Source organism: Myxine glutinosa, chromosome 7 (genome assembly GCF_964187855.1).
Source record: "Myxine glutinosa chromosome 7, kmMyxGlut1.1, whole genome shotgun sequence".
NCBI classification, from domain to species: domain Eukaryota; kingdom Metazoa; phylum Chordata; class Myxini; order Myxiniformes; family Myxinidae; genus Myxine; species Myxine glutinosa.
The window spans coordinates 46,868,298-46,892,278 of record NC_136267.1 but is presented as its reverse complement, the minus strand read 5'-3'; the positions used below and the strand labels follow the sequence as shown (position 1 = coordinate 46,892,278).

General features: G+C 44.5%; 1 protein-coding gene across 3 annotated transcripts in view; it reads right to left on the bottom strand.

The window, feature by feature from the left end:
- Positions 1–438: 438 nt before the first annotated feature.
- Positions 439–23,981, bottom strand: part of LOC137431196 (sulfotransferase 1C2-like) — a 167,916-nt gene continuing 144,373 nt past the window's right edge. For all 3 annotated transcript variants that reach the window (XM_078781638.1, XM_078781640.1, XM_078781639.1), the window contains 5 exons: positions 2,174–2,300; positions 1,753–1,847; positions 1,451–1,628; positions 882–1,017; positions 439–786 (listed from right to left, as the gene is read on the bottom strand). In XM_078781638.1, coding sequence (XP_078637764.1) covers positions 905–1,017; positions 1,451–1,628; positions 1,753–1,847; positions 2,174–2,300 — 513 coding nt within the window. In that variant the 3' untranslated portion in view covers positions 439–786; positions 882–904. The remainder of the gene's footprint in view (positions 787–881; positions 1,018–1,450; positions 1,629–1,752; positions 1,848–2,173; positions 2,301–23,981) is intronic.

Sequence of the window (23,981 nt, the reverse complement as noted above, 5' to 3'; positions counted from 1 at the left end):
CAGCTAAATATATCATCAGAGGAAGAGTAAACTATCCAAATTTCATTCTTGTCACATTGGTCCACTACATATATTGATTAGCTTAAAGGAATTCATATTCTGCTTGATATGTCAGCAACTCGAACCAGAACAATAGAATGATTTCAGGTAAATGATCATCATTTAAACAACACATGACCAGGAATCCTACATTGTGTGCATATACTCAATTCATGTAAAACTCACCCGCATTAGCATTGCCAGATAACTAAACACAACCAGTTAGGGTTACAGTGCAGGTTGATCCAGTGCATCCCTGAAGTCGAGAAATATAGTTCGGCATCAACGACAGTAATTAAGTTCATACGTGAGGATTAATACAACACAATATTCCAATCATATCAAACACAGCAATGAAACCAAGGAAAATATCTCATGACGCATGTCAGGATAATCTGCTAGAATAATTAAAATATTTATTTTGTATTTGACACAGTGTTCCACATTCACCATTGGACAGAAATGATTATCATGCGAAATCAACAAATTACCATCGTGACAATTGCATTGATTGTTTCTACAAGTTATACATGATGTGTTTAAGGTAATTATACAAGGAATGCTCACATGAGAGTAAGGCAAAATCTAGAAACACGACACGAGCCCGCAAGGATGACGGTCTTGCCGAACAAACAAAATGGTGCTTCTCTTATTGGTGCAGAAGGGGCGGAGCTTTGATGACACCTAATAAGCACATGACGAGATTGGGTAATTTCTGGCACTCCACTTCAGAAGATGTGAAGTTTGCTGTGATAAAAATGACAAATGCAACGATTATGCATCATTTCTCACACTTGTCCTCTGTTGATTGGGTCGTATATTTTCTTGTCCTATGTACCAACCTTGCAATATGCCTTTCGTTACATTACAACTCATAGCAGAAGTCCAATGATGTCCCCTTAAGTTGATCAGCGATAAGTTGATCCATGACCTCGTTCTGTGCGACTGTAAAGTGATTCTTCCAATCGCCAACCTGCCCTGTGGGAAATAAAAGATGTGGAAAAATAGCAGTAAATTTAACATGTTCAGGAATTAATTGTCTTAAGGCATTATATGTTTACCTGCTTCAGAACTATACAGTGTATGTGGAATTATTGCTGTGATAAACTTGTTTTTCTACTTGCATATTGGTTCATTAAAGAGCACAATAACAGGAGCAAAGCGTCAACAGACACCAAATGAGACATAGGGAAAGCAGGAAGAATGAATCGACAGATCAATCTGCACAAGGGGAGAAATTGCAAGTGATGGATGGGAACACGATCCAGGTGTGTTTTTTATTAAACTCAGAAGTACAAATGAGAAAGACCATTGGGTGTGGTGGGCAGCAGACTTGAAATATTGGAGGGAAGAAGGTGAGACAATAGACTCAGGAAGATGGTTACACAGGTGAGAAAAGAGAGATGAATACCTTTTCTTATAAACTGCTTGAAGGAAAAGCCTGCCACTGTTTTTAAATTGGGAATCTTTTCATCCATGTTTGTCTTCATAGAATTGAAGGAAAGCTGTTCAACCAAATTCTTCATTGCCTCTGGTGAGAGATCACGTCCCAGAAAGGAGGCCAGACGGCCGGCCTCATAACCCAGGTCCTGAGAAACATGAGATTCAATAAAACTACAATTTAATGTCTGCAATACATTTATTTCCCAATTAGTAAAGGTCCCTCCTATGGCCATTTTCATAAACCATCCCCTTTCCCTTTGAGTTTCCAACCTTCTTCATCGCCTCGTAGAACAGGAAGAAGATGTTTGGCTGTTTACGAAGAGACCACCAACCCTTCACGTGATCAAACCAGGAACTAAATCCCACTGCACACGGGAATGAAAAATTGTCCTGGAATCATTAATCATGACAAAGTGAGACATCCCAAGCCCTGACTCGTATATATAAAGAGAAAGTAAGAGAAGCCCCAAGAACGTTTAATTATGAAAAACATCAAACTTAAATCCCTTGAAATGCTCATTATTTTGTTCAAAACAACCTTTGTTTCTTCTTTTTGATCAAGTAAGATAAAATTAATTTTCAAACAGCTTTTTCTCAATAGTTTAATTACTTGTAAAAGGAGAATCTGAAACCAGCAACAACACAGACAGAGAAAGAGTAGCGAGCTTATTGTGCAATGTGGAAGTCTAACCTTTTCCAATCATGAAGTTTTGCAAAAATTCACTCCAGGTACCAGGATTTGGAAGTATATTTGAGAAGGTATGGAAGTGGTAGTAGGAAACAACCACGTCCTTTGGGTTTCGTAAAACACATATTACCTGTATGTAGGTGAACACAATCCTTTGATAAACTTGTGAACATTTCTGAAGTTCAAATATTGCTTTGTCAATTCATTATGTTGAACACAGTTGACTCATCGTCACATTTCATCGCTGAGAGAATTACCATTTGTGACATGTTGAAGTGAGTGTATAGCAGGCATGTGGGGTTTGCAAAGACCCCAAAAACATTAAATTCATGTTACTCAGCAGAATTGTTCTTCCATATTTCCAATCAATCTACGGAACCAACATATCCATTTTAATGGTATTGACTATGCAAGGTTTAAGAAGATTCATTTTGCAGAAACTGCCTGTGAAATAAAGTTCCATAAATTAACTAGAACAGCACTCTGGTCCACATCGTCTTGCTTCATTCGCTCATTCTGAACAAAAATACCATCATCAACTGAACAGCAACAATTACGGCCCATATATCCGTATCATCCTGCACCCTATTATGTCACATACATTGCCATTATCCAAAGCTTTATTGATGATTGATTGATTATTCGGAAATTTAACAACCACATATGTGCATATTAAGGCTAAATTTCAGAAATGAAGGTGAAAATGAAAAAACTATCAAGCTATCTATTTCCTATAGCTCACATGTATGAGGTTTCACATTGATTTGTTGAGTACTTCTGAAGAACGTTTTTACGGTTTTATGTGCAATCAAATGATGCTGTCAGACCATTTGACCTATGACATCATAAATTTAATTCTGCACTCACATCGGGTCAGAGATCAGACATATGAAGTTTCAGATTTTTCAGATAAGGATTTTGCTATGAATTTTTTTTTCTCTGCTACTGTTGGTCTGATGGACAGGAATTTTTCACAATAGGAGCACCTCCTCCTGTAGAGTTTTAAAATGATAATTATGATGTCATAGGTCACGTGGTACATGCGCCATCTTGGAAAAAATAAAAAAATGTTTCACCTCTATACAGTCACGTGAAAAAGTAAGTACACCCCATGTAAAGAAATCAAGACAAGACAAAATCAAGACTCTCTGCTCACCTTCTCTTTTCTCCCGCCTCTGGAACAAACTCCCTCACTCTCTTCAATCCCACTCCTCCCTCCAGGTCTCTAAAATGGCTGTTCACCACCATCTCTTATCTTCCCCAATCCAAAACCTTGATCTTTTCTACCCCCGCTAATTTCACCCCAAATCCACTTTTTTGAGGTGACTTTTGACTGCTTTCCTGGAAGTCCTTGGTGTCCTTGCGTTTTATACCTATCCTGCCTCCCACCAGGCGCTCTCCCTCCCACACATCTCCCGATGTCCCTGCTCTCAAATGTTGTGTTTGTGCGCTTCCTCCCCTTCTCTCCCCATCTTGTCGACCGCTCCCCTTTTTATATACTTTGTTTGCTTGTTTGCTTGATTTGTTTATTTGATAAATGTTAGCCTCGACTTTCACGAGCCTCGACTGTATACAAAAAAAATAAAAAATAATACAGCTATTTGATCTTCATTTCAACAATATTGAAAGATAAAGGTGATATAATATAACAAATATCATGAAACATTTACATTTTGTAGTCCATTGTATAATTTAAATAAACATAAATGCAAATTTCGCATGTGGAAAAAGTAAGTACACCCTTGGCTCTAATAGGTGGTATTGCCCCCTTTGGCAGAAACAACCTCAAGTAGGCGTTTCTTATAATTGTCTACCAGTCTCTGACATCGACTGGGAGAAATTTTTGCCTACTCCTCCATGCAGAATTCTGTCAGCTGTACGATGTTTGAGGGATTTCTTGCATGCACAGCTCGTTTCAAATGCCCCGACAACATCTCGATGGGATTTAGATCCAGGCTTTGACTTGGCCATTCCAGAACCCTCCATTTCTTTCTTTTCAGCCATTCCTTGGTGGATTTACTGGTATGTTTAGGGTCATTGTCATGTTGCAAGGTCCACCTTCGGTTGAGCTTCAACTTTCCAACAGATGGCCTCACATTATCCTCAAGCACCCTCTGGTGCAATGAAGAATTAATAGTGGATTCTATGTTGGTGAGCTGCCCAGGCCCTGATACAGCAAAGCTGCCCCAAACCACAATATTTCCACCACAATGCTTTGCAGTTGGTATCAGGTTATTGTGGTAAAATGCTGTCTTTGGTTTTCGCCAAACATGTCTTCTGGTACTGTGGCCAAATAGCTCTACCTTTGACTCATCTGTCCAGAGCACATTGTTCCAGAAGTGCTGGTATTTGCCTAGGTGTTCATTGGCAAACTTCAGTCTTGCCCTGATGTTCTTTCTGGACCGCAAAGGTTTCCTCCTGGCACACCTCCCATGTAGATAAAATTTGTGCAGCCTCTTTCTAATGGTCGACTCGTGCAATTTGACATCAACAGTGGCAAGAGCTACCTGTAGGTCCCGTGATGACATTCTGGGGTTCTTAGAGACTTCTTTCAGCATCTTGCGATCTGCTCTCAGGCTGAACTTGCTGGGGTGGCCTGGCCCGAATCCACTTGTAGATGATCTTCCGGACAGTCGAATGATTGATTTCAAATTGTTTGAAGATCTTTTTAAATCCCTTCCCAGACTCGTAGGCATCTATAACCTTCTTTCTGAAGGCCTCATAGAGCTCTTTTGATCTAGGCATGGTGACGCCGCACACTTCAACAACAAAGAGCAAACCAAATTCAATGTCTGAGGTTTAAATAAGACAGGTTCCTCCAAGATCCTCTCTAATGATGTTCTAATCATTTACACCTGAGCTGGTGCACCTGATTCTAATTTTAGGTATTTTAAGTAGTGATAAATGTCGGGGTGTACTTACTTTTTCCACATGTGAAATTTGCATTTATGTTTATTTAAATTATACAATGGACTACAAAATGTAAATGTTTCATGATATTTGTTATGTTATATCACCTTTATCTTTCAATATTGTTGAAATGAAGATCAAATAGCTGTATGTTGAAATATGTTGAAATATGTTGAAAAAGTCTAAACTATACATGGGGTGTACTTACTTTTTCACGTGACTGTACCTTTGAAACCGTTCCATGGAAAAAATTTAAACGTGGATCTTGTAAGGAACTTCATATTTAGAATAAGTGTTGTCAACGATAACGTCATTGGTGCTTTAATTATGGCATCATAATTCGACAAGGACAACGCTTAGTCTGCTCCGTTTGAAATTCATTTTGGATCAACAATGGGTGTGTGTAGCAACAAGGGGGGGGGGGGGGGAGGGGGAAGACATGGAAGGGGGAAAGGTTGGCAGGCGAGGATGCATAGGGTGGACAAAACACAGACACACAGAAGGAAACTCTCAGGAGAGAAAAGAAGAAATTTGGAAGAAGGAGGGATTGGAATGGGTTTGAAGGGGGGGTGGGGCGGAGGGGTTGAGGAGGGTAGTAAAGATAATGGTTTTGGTATTGGGGATAAACTGAGATGGTGGTGAACAGCTGCCTTGAAGACCTGGAGGGGAAGAATTTAATTGAAGAGAATGTGGAAGTTGGTGCCACATGCAGAATCTGGAACGGCACTCAGTGGATAACATACACCCGCCGTTTTGTGTTGTGTTTTGTAATATAGTTTGCGTTTGTATTGTGGGAGTCCGATTCGAATCCCATCTATATTGAGATGTTTCTCTTGCAGAGAGAAGGTGAGTTATCACCGGCATCTTGTTTGAAATTTGTTTTATCATAATATGTTTTCATTCTCAGGATTAATACATGTTATTTGTCATTGCTGTTTAAAGACAATGGCAAATTTTGAATGATAGTATCTTTCACTAGTTGTTTTTAATCCACACATCTCATGACACACCAATCATTATAATATTCAGAATGTATATTGCCAATAAAAGTAAAGAGTATAATTAGTGATGAATCTTATGAATCTGCATTATGATTCTGCATTATGAGTAATCTGCATTATGAATTATAAATACTAGGGCATGCCCGTACTATATATATATCTAAAATTATATCCCCCCCTCTATTTACATGAAATGGTTTGGTCCATGAAATGTTTTGGTCCATTCGCAACGCCAAAGCGAACGGCGAACGCTTTACATGAAATGGTTTGGTTCATGAAATGTTTTGGTTCATTCGCAACGCCAAAGCGAACGGCGAACGGCTTGCGAGTACAGTGACAATCCCCCCCCCCCCCTCTATTTACATGAAATGGTTTTTATTAGTTTTAAAACATAGTTTAACGCCAACATAGCGCCAACATAGTTTCCAAACGTGAAATAAATGAATACGCTCTCAAATGTGCCATCCGAGGCAGAGTGTGTTCGCCACGTTCGGCACACGCGATAGCTCGCTGCTCTCTGATTGGTTGAATCGTTTTTTGGACATAGCTCGGTAAGTAATTGTCCGATTAATATGAAACCTTGAAAAGGCACATCCTCGGGTCCCCAGCAATATACCTGGCAAGTTTAAAGTATATCGGACCCGTGGTTGTCGAGAAACAGCGGTCACAGACAAACAAACAAACAAACAAACACACAGAGATTACTGGAATTATAGATAGATTGTAGTTTGAAATATCTATATCTATATCTATATAATTATAAAATTATATAGATATAGATATAGTCTATGGGCCGGTGCTCCTGCCTCACACCTAGCTCGGCTTCACGCTGTTGAAACCAAAGCTTTCAGAATTATTGGAATCTCCCGCGATGAAGCTATCTCTGAGGGCCTTTCACTCACTCACCGCAGGCAGGTAGGTGGTCTTTCTGTCTTCTACCGACTCCTCTCCGGCCTTGCACCCCCAGCTCTCTCTGTGCTCTGTCCCCCAAATATTCCTACAGGTCGCACAAGATCTGCCAGCAACCCTCTGATGGTTAAACTGCCGAAATCTCGGCTCTCTGCTCACCTTCACTCTTTCATTCCTCTTTTCTCCCGCCTCTGGAACAAACTCCCTCACTCCCTTCAATCCCACTCCTCCCTCCAGGTCTTTAAAACAGCTGTTCACCACCATCTCTTATCTTCCCCCATCCAAAACCTTGATCTTTTCTACCCCCGCTAATTCACCCCAGATCCACCTTGTTTGAAATTCCAACTTCTTTCCTGGAAGTCCTGGCAGTGTCCATATGTTTTATACCTCTCCCACCGCCCCCTTCCCATGCCCCCCCCCCCCAAAGCCCTCGCCCTCTCTCAGATCTCTCGATGTCTCCATGTCTCTCGGTCCCTGCTCTCAAATGTTGTGTTTGTGTCCTTCCCCCTCTCTCCCCATCTTGTCTACCGCTCCCGATGTTATATGTTTTATGTGTCGGTTTGTCTTTCTGTGTGATTAATGTTCGCTCTTTCACGAGCCTCGATCTTGTATACAAAAAAAAAAACAAAAAAAAAAAATTGAAATCTTGCGTGTTTGTATGTAACATTCGATCGGTCCGGGGTCGTGGCTTACCCCTTTGAGAGAGTAGTAATATCCACCATTTTATTAACTCGCATAGCTTTGAGGCCTGTTTTGTAGGCCCATGGTGTCTTGCTCTCTCTCTCAGTTTTATTTCAAATCAAATTCGATATATCATTTCATTTTTCACAGTCGCTAACATAGTTTTAGACTCGGTTGAAAAAAAACGGGAAGAAAATCCGATGAAAGTTTCCGTTTATAGAACGAAATGAATTCTGAAAGGCTTGTATCTTCAAGGCCATTGAGTCTGTTACATGCCTTTATCTTCAATGTAAGTCGCCATCTGATTTCATTTTTATCGATGGTTTTAGACTCGGTAAAATAAATAATTGAGAACATTCACGCACAAACGGGAAATTGCAGAGATATATTTTAAAAATCGCGCCACGTTGATATACGAAAATACACCGCCTAAAATAACAGGCATACAGTATATATCTTCGTCATTTCATTCAACATTATTACCCGGAAGTAAAATATGTTTCAGGAAATTACCGAGAGATATTTCTTCGATTTTTTTAATTATTTATATGCGCATGCACTTTAAATAGGTTTATTTGAAATCTTTAATTTTCACAATGTAAATTATTTGTCATTTGATGATCGGCAAAACGATAGCACAAACACAATACTATTTGCAGGAAGAATGTCGTATCAACCCTCCGACGGCGCTACGGACGCGGACAACGAATCACACCTCACGTCTATGGACGCGAATAGCAACATCCGCATGAATCAGTCATCAATGATTTTCATTGACGTGCCTGGAGGCACAGGGAAGACGTTTCTTATTAACCTGATTCTCTCTAAAGTGAGAGTGAGTGGAGAAGTTGCCCCCTACGGTGGCCTCATCTGGCATAGCTGCTACCCTCATGCCTGGTGGAAGAACAGCGCACTCAAGGTTCCAAATCCCTCTGACACCGAGGGAAGATGGCGTATGCAACATCGATAAAAATTCCACTATCGCAGACCTCTTTCGAAGTACAAAACTCATCGTGTGGGATGAGTGTCCTATGATCAGGAGAGAGAGTTTCGAGGCTGTGGATCGCACGTTGCATGATGTATGTGACAAAGACGAGCCTTTTGGAGGGATCTTGACGATATGCTGTGGTGATTTCCTTCAACGTGATCGGAGATAAGGGCCGAAATCATGTGTCACAGGTAAGTGATTTAGAACACTGGAGAGGTGAGCCTTATGGCTTGCTGGCCCAAATAATCTCCCTGATGATGTCCAGCGTTCGCTTTAGTTCTATTCTCATATCTATTCAAACTGACATTGACACAACGGGTCATGGGTCGTCTAGGGGTAGCATCATCATCATCATTGGCTGAGGGGTAGCATCATTGGCTGAGGCGTAGCATCATTGGCTGAGGGGTAGCATCATTGGCTGAGGGGTAGCATCATTGGCTGAGGGGCGACATCATTGGCTGAGGGGCGACATCATTGGCTGAGGGGCGGCATCATTGGCTGAGGGGCGGCATCATTGGCTGAGGGGCGGCATCATTGGCTGAGGGGCGGCATCATTGGCTGAGGGGCGGCATCATTGGCTGAGGGGCGACATCATTGGCTGAGGGGCGGCATCATTGGCTGAGGGGCGGCATCATTGGCTGAGGGGCGGCATCATTGGCTGAGGGGCGGCATCATTGGCTGAGGGGCGACATCATTGGCTGAGGGGCGACATCATTGGCTGAGGGGCGGCATCATTGGCTGAGGGGCGACATCATTGGCTGAGGGGCGGCATCATTGGCTGAGGGGCGGCATCATTGGCTGAGGGGCGGCATCATTGGCTGAGGGGCGGCATCATTGGCTGAGGGGCGGCATCATTGGATGCGGGGCGGCATCATTGGATGCGGGGCGGCATCATTGGCTGAGGGGCGACATCATTGGCTGAGGGGCGGCATCATTGGCTGAGGGGCGGCATCATTGGATGCGGGGCGGCATCATTGGATGCGGGGCGGCATCATTGGATGCGGGGCGGCATCATTGGCTGAGGGGCGGCATCATTGGCTGAGGGGCAGCATCATTGGCTGAGGGGCGGCATCATTGGATGCGGGGCGGCATCATTGGATGCGGGGCGGCATCATTGGCTGAGGGGCGGCATCATTGGCTGAGGGGCGGCATCATTGGCTGAGGGGCAACATCATTGGCTGAGGGGCAGCATCATTGGCTGAGGGGTCACATCATTGGCTGAGGGGTCACATCATTGGCTGAGGGGTAGCATCATTGGCTGAGGGGTGGCATCATTGGCTGAGGTGTAGCATCATTGGCTGAGGGGTCACATCATTGGCTGAGGGGTCACATCATTGGCTGCGGGGTGGCATCATTGGCTGAGGGGTCACATCATTGGCTGTGGGGTGGCATCATTGGCTGCGGGGTGGCATCATTGGCTGAGGGGTGGCATCATTGGCTGAGGTGTAGCATCATTGGCTGAGGGGTCACATCATTGGCTGAGGGGTCACATCATTGGCTGCGGGGTGGCATCATTGGCTGAGGGGTCACATCATTGGCTGTGGGGTGGCATCATTGGCTGCGGGGTGGCATCATTGGCTGAGGGGTGGCATCATTGGCTGAGGTGTAGCATCATTGGCTGAGGGGTCACATCATTGGCTGAGGGGTCACATCATTGGCTGAGGGGTAGCATCATTGGCTGAGGGGTCACATCATTGGCTGAGGGGTGGCATCATTGGCTGAGGGGTCTTCTCCTCACTGCTCATTACTAAAAACTGCTCTTATATGTGAGGATTGATAAATAAAAGCAATTAGAACCAGTATATTTCGTTTTATATGGCATTTTGCCTCTCTATTAGAAAGTGTGAGAAAATTATATATCTTCACCATAGGTTGACCTTTGACCCCCACTGTAACCATGGTAACCCCTTAATTAAATATCATAACATTGACCCAACGGGTCATGGGTCGTCTAGTTTAGGAATAAAGGCAACATTGATAATCTGTGAAAAGAAGGGACATGTAAAAGAACAAAGGCATTTCGCCCGACAAGAGTCTTCTGGCGCCGGCACGGCAAAACACCATGTGTATTCCTTTCATCTTTAAGAGCTTATCTTAAATGGTTTGGGTTGAATTAACAACAGATGTTTTACCATGCTGATGGTGACAACTTGTCTCAAACCGATGACCCCTTGTTTGACCCCTCATCTTCCAATCTGACACATCAAAGCACAGAAGAATTCCTTTTGTCTCAAGAAACACTATAAAAGACGAGATGAAACCGAATCGGGCAGAAGATATATGGGAAACGTTTGTGATGCTCTGTGGTCGTGTATGCCGGCATAGTATTGTTAAACTTTTTTGTAATCCTTGTGTGTATTCGAGCAAATCTTCGCCAGAGAATTAAAACATTCAAATTGATCTTGGTGTGTGGACATTCAAATCGTCACACCCCCGACAGTATCCCACTGATCGGCTGGATCTGGATCCGTACATGAATCAAAATCTAATCGGCTTGTTCTTGTCGCTTAACCAACCCATCTACCAAGTATTTCCATCATCAAAATCTTCACTAAAACCCCATCATTTCGTCCGTGTCACATATCCAACCTCTCCACCAAATCTTGGCCGAATCGATCCATAACGTTTTGCGATATCGTGTTCACAGACAGACAAACAAACAAACAAAGAAGAAATATGTCGTGTGTAGCACGATACTTGCCAAGTCCCTAAAATAAGTTGTTAACGTTCGGCCTTTGTTGGCCTTTTGGCCTATGTTGATCTTTTGGCCAAAGTTGACCTCGAAAATTATTGGTGGTTGAATTCAGTGACGTGATATGCAAATGCTTTTCAAATTTCAAGTCAAATGGATGAAAATTGAGGATTTTAGAAATTCCATCTTTTTTTTTTTTTTTTTTTTTTTTTTTTTTTAATACTGAATCGAGGCTCGTGAAAGAGCTGACAACCACGAGGGAAAGACAGCACAGGGGGACCACGAGGGAAAGACAGTACAGGGGGAAACATTCATTAAAACACATTCAACAAAAAGACATCCAGGAACACAGTACAGGGGGACCGCGAGGGAAAGACAGCACAGGGGGAAACATTCATTAAAACACATTCAACAAAAAGACATCAAGGAACGCAGCACAGGGAGACCGCGAGGGAAAGACAGTAGAGGGGGAAACATTCATTAAAACACATTCAACAAAAAGACATCCAGGAACACAGCACAGGGGGACCGCGAGGGAAAGACAGTACAGGGGGAAACATTCATTAAAACACATTCAACAAAAAGACATCCAGGAACACAGCACAGGGGGACCGCGAGGGAAAGACAGTACAGGGGGAAACATTCATTAAAACACATTCAACAAAAAGACATCCAGGAACACAGCACAGGGGGACCGCGAGGGAAAGACAGTACAGGGGGAAACATTCATTAAAACACATTCAACAAAAAAACATCCAGGAACACAGCACAGGGGGACCGCGAGGGAAAGACAGTACAGGGGGAAACATTCATTAAAACACATTCAACAAAAAGACATCCAGGAACACAGCACAGGGGGACCACGAGGGAAAGACAGTACAGGGGGAAACATTCATTAAAACACATTCAACAAAAAGACATCCAGGAACACAGCACAGGGGGACCACGAGGGAAAGACAGTACAGGGGGAAACATTCATTAAAACCTTGGCCTTTGGCCTATGTTGACCTTTTCGCTGTTGTTGACCTCAAAAATAATTGGTGGTTGAATTCAGAGACATGATATGTGAATCCTCTTCAAATCTTAAGTCGATCGGATGAAAATTGAGGATTTAAGAAATTTTACAAAATTGACCTTTGGCCTATGTTGACCCTTTGACCTCAAAAACAATAGGGTTCTTCCTGATGACAAACGTTACCATTTGGTGAAGTTTCAATAATACTGGTTTAAAATTGTGACCTGTAGGCAATTGATAGACAAATAGACAAAATAATGCACAAGACCATCCAATATACAGACTTGGCATTTAATATGGAATATTTTTATTTTCTTGACTTGGGTTTACTTTCTGAACTCAGTATATCAATCTGGTGAGTTTATTTTACCCTTCGGTGATGTCTTTGTTGAAAGAACCATGTCACTGATTGTCTTTCACAGCAAGAAGTCAATAACAGGATTATATCACAGGTGGCGTGACAAAATGTAAGGACAGGTACATTTGACGATTGGCTTCACAATCGGGTATATAATGGTTGTTGCGTTCTGTATTAGTGGAAAACAACTGCTGCACATCTACAAAAGTTATTGCCGCTTCTCCTGGAGATGGGCCGTCAACTTGACAATGCTGTTTGTCATGGAGTGGTGGCTTTACGAAATTCTGGCATGAAACAGCGAGCTGTTGCTCGGCAGTATGGCATCACTCAAGGTCAGGTGTCAAAGATCCTGAAACGAAATGCTCAGAGGGGTGTCCCTACTCCAATACCGAGGCCAGGACGTCCACGCACAACCACAAGGAGAGATGATCGCCAGCTGCACCGGTTAGCCTGCGATGGCCGCACCAAGTCAGCTAATCGGATTAGGGCTGAGTGGCAGCAACTGACAAATGTGCCTGTATCCCGAAGGCTAGTCAACCAACTACTGGTTCAAGCAGGCTACTGTGCTAGGCGTCCCCTGCGAAAGTCATGCCTGACCAGACAACACAGCCAGCGCCGATTGCAGTGGGCCAGAGAGCACCGTCAATGGCAGCCAGGACACTGGAATCACGTGACCTTCAGTAACGAGTCTAGATTTCTGGTCTATCGTCAAGACGGCCGCGTCCGAGTGCGCAGACAAGTGCATGAAGCCCACAACGAAGATTGTATAGTGCCAAGAGTCCAATCTGGAGGTGGTGGGGTGACCGTTTGGGCTGCTTTTCATGCAGGGGGCAAAACTGACCTGGTTGTTCTGAATGGAAACCTGAACCAGTTCAAGTACAGGGCCATTCTGGAAGAAACATTGCTTCCATTTGCACGTGCAGCCTTTCGAGGAAACTTTGTCTTCCAAGATGACAATGCACGGCCTCATCGTGCTCGCATAATCCAACACTTTCTTGCTGACCGTGGTGTAGAGCATATGGAGTGGCTTGCCATGTCCCCGGATATGAATCCGATAGAGAACTTGTGGGCAGAATTATCGCGTCAAATCGACAACTTGGACGAGCAGCCTACCTCTGTGCGTGAATTGCAGCAGACTATTGTCACTGCATGGCAAGCGATTCCTGTCCAAACCTTGGCAAATCTCGTGAACAGCATGCCTCGACGTGTACGTGCTCTCCTGAATGCTCGTGGGGGTTACACGAAGTACTGAACTGTAATTTTACTGTCCGTAATCCCAGTCATAATTTAGCTTTTGTTTTTGTTGAAATTTTTTTTGGCTAATGTGCAAAATAAAGAGATACTTCTGGAAAACGTACAGAAGTTTAACACAGTACTGTCCGTGAATTGAGTTCGATATCAGTTTCCACCACTTTCAAGGATCAATTTATTTGCTTCGAAATGTCAAATGTGGTTTTTTTTTCTTTTTGTTTTTTTTCTTCTTTTTTTTTGTATACAAGATCGAGGCTCGTGAAAGAGCTAACATTAATCACACAGAAAGACAAACCGACACACAAAACACAAAAAACAAGGGGAGCGGCAGACAAGATGGGGAGATTGGGGGAAGGACACAAACACAACATTTGAGAGCAGGGACATCGGGAGGACTTGGGGGGAGGTGGGAGAGGAATAAAACATATGAACACTGCAAGGACTCTGGGGTGAATTACCGGGGTTAGAAAAGATCAAGGTTTTCGATGGGGGAAGATAAGAGATGGTGGTGAACAGCTGTTTTAAAGATCTGGAGGGAGGAGTGGGATTGAAGGGAATGGGGGAGTTTGTTCCAGAGGCGGGAGAAAAGGGGAATGAAAGAGTGAAGGTGAGCAGAGAGCCTAGACTTTGGCAGTTTAACCATAAGAGGGTTGCAGGCAGATCTTGGGCGACCTGAAGGAATATTGGGGGGACAGAGCACAGAGAGAGCTGGGGGAGCAAGGCCGGAGAGGAGTCGGTAGAAGACAGAAAGACCACCAACCTGCCTGCGGTGAGTGAGTGAAAGGCCCTCGGAGTTGACTACATCGCAGGAGATTCCAATGATTCTGAAAGCTTTGGCCTCAACAGCGTGAAGCCGAGCAAGGTGTGAGGCAGGAGCACCAGCCCAGAGGGGGGAACAGTATTCCATTGAGCTGCGGATGAAAGCCTTGTATGTGGTGAGGAGCTCAGTTGTGCCAAGGACTGGCTTTGGAGGCCAGCTTGGAAATGTGGTTTTCCCAAGAAAGATCATGGCAGATAGTGAGACCCAAAAGCTTGAGCGACATAACTTCTTGGAGAGGATTGTTGAGAAAGTAGATGGGAGGGTTGTCCAGTCGGTTTAAAGGTCACATTAACAAAATCTAGAATAATTTCAACATAATTCCAATGAACTTTTGGTTCTAAGTCATCTTGAAAAGTAAGTTCACCCCCACAAAAAAAATATTCCATATTAAATGCCAAGTCTGTCCTTGAAAAATCTTTGATTTTTGACACTAACAAACAAACAGACAGACAGACAGACAGGGGTGAAAACATTATCTCCATCTAACTTTGATGGCAGAGGTAAAACGGAGGAACAAATGAATGAAGGTCAGCAGCGATCATGGATTTAGGTAGTTTCACCAGCTAAGGTTGCTTTAACCAGCAGTAAACAGCTTTTCTTATGAATGATAATGTTGTTCATCTGTTTCTCCCTTGATTGCATACTCCCCTCTACCCCGTTGTTGGTATAACGACTTGCCACTTGCAACTCTGTTGTCCAACTCTTTAATTTTCTTTGATGTTGAGTGAAAAAAAGGACATCAAAATATATAAACAAACACCTAGAAGAGCACCCATCCCCAGTGATGGGAAAAGCTTAAGTTAATATCTCAATTTAAATTATTTAATTGACTTCTAAAGGTTAATTTTGTTGCTATCTTGGTTTCACTCAGAGCCAAAGCTCTGAGCTATTTATATTGTCCACCGCAAAATAGTGGTGCAATATACCGGTAGTTTGTCTTGAAAGAGGGAAATATATCTCGTGCAAAATAAAATTTGGCATCAACATTATGCATTCATGTTTTTTGGGGGGTTTTTTTTTTGTATACAAGATCGAGGCTCGTGAAAGAGCTAACATTAATCACACAAAAAGACAAACCGACACACAAAACACAAAAAACAAGGGGAGCGGTAGACAAGATGGGGAGAGAGGGGGAAGGACACAAACACAACATTTGAGAGCAGGGACATCGAGCGAACTGTGGGAGGGAGAGGGCTTGGGGGGAGGTGGGAGAGGTATAAAACATATGGACACTGCAAGGACTTCCAGGAAAGAAGTTGGAATTTCAAAAAGGTGTATCTGGAGTGAATTAGCGGGGGTAGAAAAGATCAAGGTTTTGGATGGGGGAAGATAAGAGATGGTGGTGAACAGCTGTTTTAAAGACCGAGAGGGAGGAGTGGGATTGAAGGGAGTGGGGGAGTTTGTACCAGAGGTGGGAGAAAAGAGGAATGAAAGAGTGAAGGTGAGCAGAGAGCCTAGATTTTGGCAGTTTAACCGTAAGAGGGTTGCTGGCAGATCCTGTGCGACCTGTAGGAATATTTGGGGGACAGCACAGAGAGAGCTGGGAGAGCAAGGCTGGAGAGGAGTCGGTAGAAGACAAAGACCACCAACCTGCCTGAGGTGATTGAGTGAAAGGCCCTCGGAGTGAGCTTCATCGCAGGAGATTCCAATGATTCTGAACGCTTTGGTTTCAACAGTGTGAAGCCGAGCTTGGTGTGAGGCAGGAGCACCGGCCCAGAGGGTGGAGCAGTATTCCATTGAGCTGCGGTTGAAAGCCTTGTGTGTGGTGAGGAGCTCAGGTTTGCCAAGGAAGGACTTCGCATGACGGAGGATGCCCAGTCGGCGACTGGCTTTGGAGGCCAGCTTGGAAATGTGGTTTTCCCAAGAAATATCATGGCAGATAGTGAGACCCAAAAGCTTGAGCGACAGAACTTCTTGGAGAGGATTGTTGAGAAAGTAGATGGCAGGGTTTTCCAGTCGGTCTTTTCGGAGAGACAAAGTAAGAGTGTGAGATTTGTCAGGATTGAAAGACATGTTCCACTTGTTTGACCAGTCTGTGATTTTGTCCAGGTCTGCAGAGAGTGAGGAGGCTGCAGACTGCCAATCTGAGGGATGAAGAATGGAGTGGCAGAGAGTGGAGTCATCAACAAAGAGATAGAGAGGATTTTCCAGAGAGTCAGAGAGATCATTGATGAAGACCAGAAAAAGCACAGAGCCCAGAACACTACCTTGGGGAACTCCAGTCAAATCCATTCAGGGCCACACAATGAGGACGACTAGAGAGGAAGTCATTCGTGGAGATTTCCATGGATACCATAGGAGGAGAGTTTGGTGAGCAGAACTGGGTGCCAGACCATATCGAAGGCACTTGATATGTCAAGGGAGACAGCTCTGATTTCCTGTTTGGCATTGAGGACCTCCATCCTTTGTTGAGACAGCAGAAGCAACATGTCCAGAGTAGAATGACCTGGTCTGAATCCAAATTGATGATCGCAGAGCAAGCCATTGGAGAAGAGGAAGGATTCGATGTCAGAAGCGATGATCGATTCCATGACTTTGCTGATAATTGGGAGCAGGCTGATTGTTCTGTAGTTGCAAGGATCTGTTTTTGCACATTTTTTGTGTAAAGCAGTAATGTTTGCTGATTTCCAAGATGCTGGCAGATGACCTTGAGCAAAAGAGAGGGTGAAAAGAGCAGAGAGAGGGTGATATAGAGCGGCAGAGCAGGATTTTCGGACCCGTGGGCCGATTCCGTCTGGTCCAGTTGCAGAATCAGAGTATAGGTTTGACAAAAACTTCTCCACCTTGTCAGGAGAGAAGGACACAGAGTCCAGGAGCAGTTGAGTTAGACTGCATAAGGTGGGAACAGAGAGAGATGGGTTTAGGACACAAGATTTTGAGGCAAACACAGAGTTGGGACATTCGACTTTGTCACATGCGGTTTCAACTGTGTAGCCATTTGAGGTAAGGGAGGGGATGGAGGGGGAACAAACACCAGAAACGGATTTGACCAGACGCCACCAGGATTTGGAGGAAGGAGACAGGTTTGAGAATTCATTCTGAGTGTGGAGGGATAGTGCTTCCTGGCACTCCTGAGGGTAGACACACACTTGTTCCGAGCTTGGTGGAAGGAACTGAGATTGCCTTCAGTTGGATTTGCCTTCCAAGAGGCAAAAGCAAGTTGTTTCAGGGTAACTGCCTCATCACCAGATTCAGTGTTCCAAGGACGGGAGGAAGGGAAAGACAACTGAAGAGGAGATGGGATAAATCTGTGCATGAGAGAGAGCAGTTTGCTTTTGAAGAATTCCCAGGAAGAATTGATGTCAGAGGCAGTAGAGTTGGGAGACCAGTCCAAATGATTGATGGCTGCTTGCAGACCGTGCCAGTCAGCCTGAGTGAAATGCCAGAATCGTCGGTGCTGAGGAGGCTCTCTGAGAATGACGAGAGAGATGTCCACTTTAACAAGCACATGATCAGAAGAAACGATTGGAGCAGAAGAAGAGCAGCAGACATTTGCAGGGAAGTTTGTCATAACCAAGTCTAGAAGAGAAGATACTCCATTGACTCAGATCCGGGTTGGGAAATTGACAGATTGCGTCAGTCCCAATGAGTCGCAGAAGTCCTTTGCTGATGTGCCATGGCTGGTGAGAGAGGAACCCACACCCAGCCAGCTGGCATGATGACAGATGAAGTCGCCACATATGAGGAAGAGAGAGTTTGGATGAGTTGATATAAGTTGGTCTATGTTGTGAGACAGCGAAATGTAAATGGAGTCATCACTGTTTGGAGGACGGTACAGAACACATATAAACAAAAGGTGGGAGCGGAGAGGAAGCCATAGCCAGAGGTGCTCCTGGGGGTGGGGTGGAGAGAGGGCAGTGCAAGGAGAGTGAAGAAGAGAGTTTTTGATAAAGATAGCAACCCCACCACCAGGACGAAGCTCAGGTCTATCATACCGGAGGAGGGAGTAACCAGGAAGAGATATTAAGGAATCAGAGACATCATGAAGGAGGGAAGTTTCTGTTAAGCAGATCAAGTCTGGATTGTCAGAAGCACCCTTGATGGAGAGATCAATCAGGTTTGAGCGGAGGCCCCGGATGTTTGTGGTCCATACCATTAATGAGGGGAGAGAGGAGCATCGGGTGCATGACAGTGGAGGGGAGGGGTATGGTCAGATGAAGGATGAGAGGGGGAGGTCAGGAGAGCAGTTGATAGTGTGTCAGAGATTACAGAAGAGATACAAGAAAGAGAAGGATGAGGAGGACGAAAGGTTTGATGGTGATGGGATGAGGCACAGTGAGGGGTTGTTTGAGGGAGGGCAGAGGAAAGTAGAAGGTTGGGAGAGGTGGAGGTATGGGATCGAAGGGAGACAAAGTGGGGAGGAGGCAGCTTTGAGGAGGAGGGGGGAGGGGAGAGAATTGGAGAGGGATAAAAGGGGGAGAGATTTGAAAGGGGGAGGGTTTGGGGGGAGTTTAGGAGGGAGGGGCAAGGGGGAGTTTAGGAGGGGAGGGTCAAGGGAGGAGATTTGGAGGGGAGGGGCAAGGGGGGAGTTTAGAAAGTGGATGATTAATGAAAGACGAACATTTATAGCAAATGGCAATGTTCCTTGCTGAAATGTGAAAAAACGCAATCGCTTTTCGCTCTGAATTACGTGCGAACACGTAACTGTGAGATTATGGCGGCAAGGATGGAACATCACGTGATCGCTCTGAGCGAATCAGTGCGCTGCTCTGCCACCGGCTCATTTTCCGTGTGTAATATTCCATGCTACATTCACTACATTATGGCTAAAAATATGGATCTAAAGATGAAAGAAAAAAAAACCTATGTGGTGTGAATGGCAATGTTCCTCGCTGCAATGTGAAAAAACGCAATCGCTTTTCGCTCTGAATTATGTGGGAACGCGTAACTGTGAGATTATGGCGGCAAGGCTGGAACATCACGTGATCACTCTGAGTGAATCAGCGCGCTGCTCTGCCACCGGCTCAGATTCCATGTATAATATTCCTCGCTACGTTACGCTATGTTCACTGCGTTATGGCTAAAAATATGGATCTAAAGATGAAAGAAAAAAAAACCAATGTGGTGTGAATGGCAATGTTCCTTGCTGAAATGTGAAAAAACGCAATCGCTTTTCGCTCTGAATTACGTGCGAACGCGTAACTGTGAGATTATGGCGGCAAGGCTGGAACATCACGTGATCGCTCTGAGCGAATCAGCGCGCTGCTCTGCCACCGGCTCAGATTCCGTGTATAATATTCCTCGCTGAAATGCGCTGAGGTAAATATGAATAAAAATATGGATCTCGTCAAATATTTTTAGGTAGGCCATGTCCTTCCCAGGCTCAATGGCCATGTCTATGCCAAATATCAAGCACGTGAGCCTCTCCGTTTAGGAGTCTATCGGTAACATTACACACACACAAACTGTGTTTTATATATATACGGTAGATTGGTTTTATTGTGATTTTCAAGTTAGTGATCCATTTAAGAACGATAGAAGAGGGGTGGAATGAATGTGAATTTAGAGCATGAAATGAGGAAGAATTATAAGAGGTTGAATTTTTTTTGAAGTGGAATGAGTTGAAGAGGAAATTGAAAAAAGCCTTTTAAATAGGAAGAAAAACAGCTTGTTGTAATATACCACTGAATAAAACACTGCAGGGGAAAATTTTAAACATATTTAAACAGAACCGTGAAGAACAATCTTATATTCACAAAAATACCAACGGGGAGAGGGCCTAGAGGGACAACCATGAGTCACCTGAACAGGGCAAAAGGTGGAAGGCAAGGAGACAATGTGGCGGGGCGAGACAGCGCACGGGGACAGAAGCACACAATGAGACAAAAGCACACGTGGAGACAGGGAAATTAATGTTTTTTTTTGTTTGTTTTTGTTTTTTTGGGGGGGGGGGGGGGCGGAGGGTTGAAAACGTTAGACAAAGAGTATATGTTTGGGGAAGTTCGGGGAAGAAGGGAAAAATCTAAGAACCAAGCAAAAACAGCGAAGGAAGGAACTTAAGTGAACAAACTTAGACAGGGGAAGTCTCAGGCTACAAGGCCGCATATGCGGGGCAAACAGAAATGATTAATTTATTACGAGTTACAGGAAATTCAAACCAAATCGAACCAGAAACAAACAATAATGCAAAGACGATAAAATAACAAGTGGAAATTTGACAAACACACAAATGAAAAAATAACAACTTTGGATGCCGGGAGAGAACAAAAGTCGCCACCTCGATCGAGAAACCAAAAGTGGAGTCAAATGTTCTCCAGTCATTTCAAAAGTGAATGTTGAGCTTTTCAAATGCAGCGCGGGAAGCAGTCACCATAAACGGGAGACTGACAAATGCACGGACAGACACCATGGTTCATAATATATAATAGATAATATATATTTGACGTCTTTTCGAAGCTGTCCACGCTCTCACGCTTTCGAAGTTAAGTAATGTTCACAATTGTGTTTTTGTCGAAACTGTCTTTATCTTTCGGTGTGTGTACCTATAGTGTGTCCCAAGGAAGATTCTCAGTGTTAATCTTTCATACCTGTATAGAAAATCGTCGGTTAATTCGTGTCGCGTCTTTTGAGGCCTTGTACCGTGTAATACCTTGAGGCTTTGTTTTTCTCTCAGCGGTCCGTCGATTGTGCTTCAACTACTTTCGTTCTCTCAGTTTTTCCCAGTCTTTTCACCCCATACTTCCTTGTTTAAAATCACAACTCAAAAAAACAACCAAAAAAACATTTCCTTCTCTGTTCTTATTCGTTGTTCTTATTCGTTTATTCGTTGTTCTTATTCGTTCGTTCGTTCTTCGACCACGTGTTTCACCCATATTTCCCCAGATAGTTTTCACTGTTAAATTTAAAAATGTATAAACTTTCCCCTGAAGTACTGTATTCTGTCGTATATTATAACACCTTTTTCTTCGTCTTCTTTAAAAGGTTGCTTTCGACTTGCTCACCAAATCTATTCATTCCAAAAAAAAATTCCATCTCTTACAGTGCCTCTTTCATACACGCCCTAAACTCACCTGCACTCCATCCCCCCTCCAGCATCCTTAACCCTATCGGACCCGCTGTCGACTTTAGTCGCCACGGCCATACTCAACCTTCTGGCCCATTGTCGACGAAAGTCGCCCAAACCAAAGGCCTTCTATAGAGATCGATAGCTTTTTCCATTGTGTGGCTACAGGATCGAAATGAACGGGTCCGATAGTGTTAAACGTAATTTTAACTTGAAGGTCACAAGAAACTCATTTTGCAATAAATGTTCATTTCCCATTAATCGTACACTTTCTAAAATCCAATCTCACCCCTCCCCTCCAAATCTTCCCCATCACACCTCCACTCCAAAACTTCCCCATCACCCCTCCCCTCCAAATCTCCCACCTTTTCCCCTCCCGTCCAAATGTTCCCCATCACTCATCTCTTTCAAATCTTCCCCCTTGCCCCTCCCCTCCAAATCCTACCCATCACCCATCCCTTTCAAATCTTCCCCCTTGCCCCTCCCCTCCAAATCCTCCCCATCACCCATCCCTTTCAAATCTCCCCCCTTGCTCCTTCCCTCCTAAACTCCCCCCACACCCCTCCCCTCCTAAACTCCCCCTAGTTCTTCCCCTCCGAGACTCCCGCCTCACCCCTCCCCTCCGAATCTCCCCCATCTCCCATCCCTTTCAAATCCCCCCCTCGTCCCTTCCCTCCGAAACTTCTCCCTAACCCCTCCCCTCATAAACTCCCCCCTCGCCCCTCCCCTTCAAATCTACCCACCCTCATTTCTTCTCCATTTCTCCCCTCTCACCCCTCCTCCTCAAAGTGTCCTCCCTGCTTCTTCCCCCTTCCAACTCTCACCTCAATCTTCCCCAACCTTCTGCCTCGCTCTTCCCCCTCCTCAAATAACACCTCACTGTGCCTCACCCAATCACCATCAAACCTTTTGTCCGCCCCATCCTTCCCTTTCTCCGAGCTATTCTGAAATCTCTGACACACCTTCAAAAGCTCTCCCTACCTCTTCCTCCTCTTCCACATCTTACACTACCCCTCCCCCCCCCCCCCCCGTTCTGTATCCGATGTACCCCCTTCCTCTTCATTAACGGCATGGACCTCAAACATCCGGGGCCTTCGCTCAAACTTGACTGATCTCTCCATACAGGTTGCTTCTGACAAACCAGACGTGATCTGCTTAACAGAAACTTTCCTCCTGATGTCTCTGATTCCTTAGTATCTCTCCCGGGTTACGCCCTCCTTCGGTATGACAGACCTGAGCCTCGTCCTGGAGGTGGGGTTGCTATCTTTATCAAAAACTCTCTTCCTCACTCGCCCTGCACTGCCCTCTCTCCACCTCCACCCCAGGAATACCTCTGGCTAACGCTTCCCCTTCGCTCCCACCTTTTGTTCATATGTGTGTTGTACCGTCCACCAAACAGTGATGACTCCATCTACATCTCGCTATCTGATAATATGGACCAATTTCTATCTACTCATCCCAACTCTCTCTTCCTCATATGTGGTGATTTCAATTGTCACCATGCTAGTTGGCTGGGTGTGGGTACCTCTCCCACCAGCCATGGCTCCTCAGCAAAGGACTTCTGCGACTCACTGGGACTGACACAATCTGTCAATTTCCCGACCCGGATTTCAGTCAACGGAGCATCTTCTCTTCTGGACTTGGTTATGACTAACTTCCCTGAAAATGTCTGCTGCTCTTCTTCTGCTCCGATCGGATCATCTGATCATGTCCTTGTTAAAGTGGACATCTCTCTGACCATCCTCAGGGAGCCTGCTCAGCGTCGACGAGTCTGGCATTTCACTCAGGCCAACTGGCATGGTCTTCAAGCAGCCATCAATCATCTGGACTGGTCTCCCATCTCTACCGCCTCTGACATCATCTCATCTTGGGAATTCTTCCAAATTAAATTGCTCTCTCTCATGCACAGATTTATCCCATCTTGTCTTCAGTTGTCATACCCTTCCTCCTGTCCATGGTACACGGAATCTTGTGGGGAGGCTGTTGCCCAGAAACAACTTGCATTCGTCTCCTGGAAAGCAAATCCAAAGGAAGGAAATCTCATTTCCTTTCACAATGCCCGAAACAAGTGTGTGTGCACCCTCAGGAGAGCCAGGAACAATATCTCTCCGTTCTAATGACCGAACTCTCTTATCTGTCTCCCTCTTCCAAATCCTGGTGGCGTCTGGTCAAATCTGTTTCTG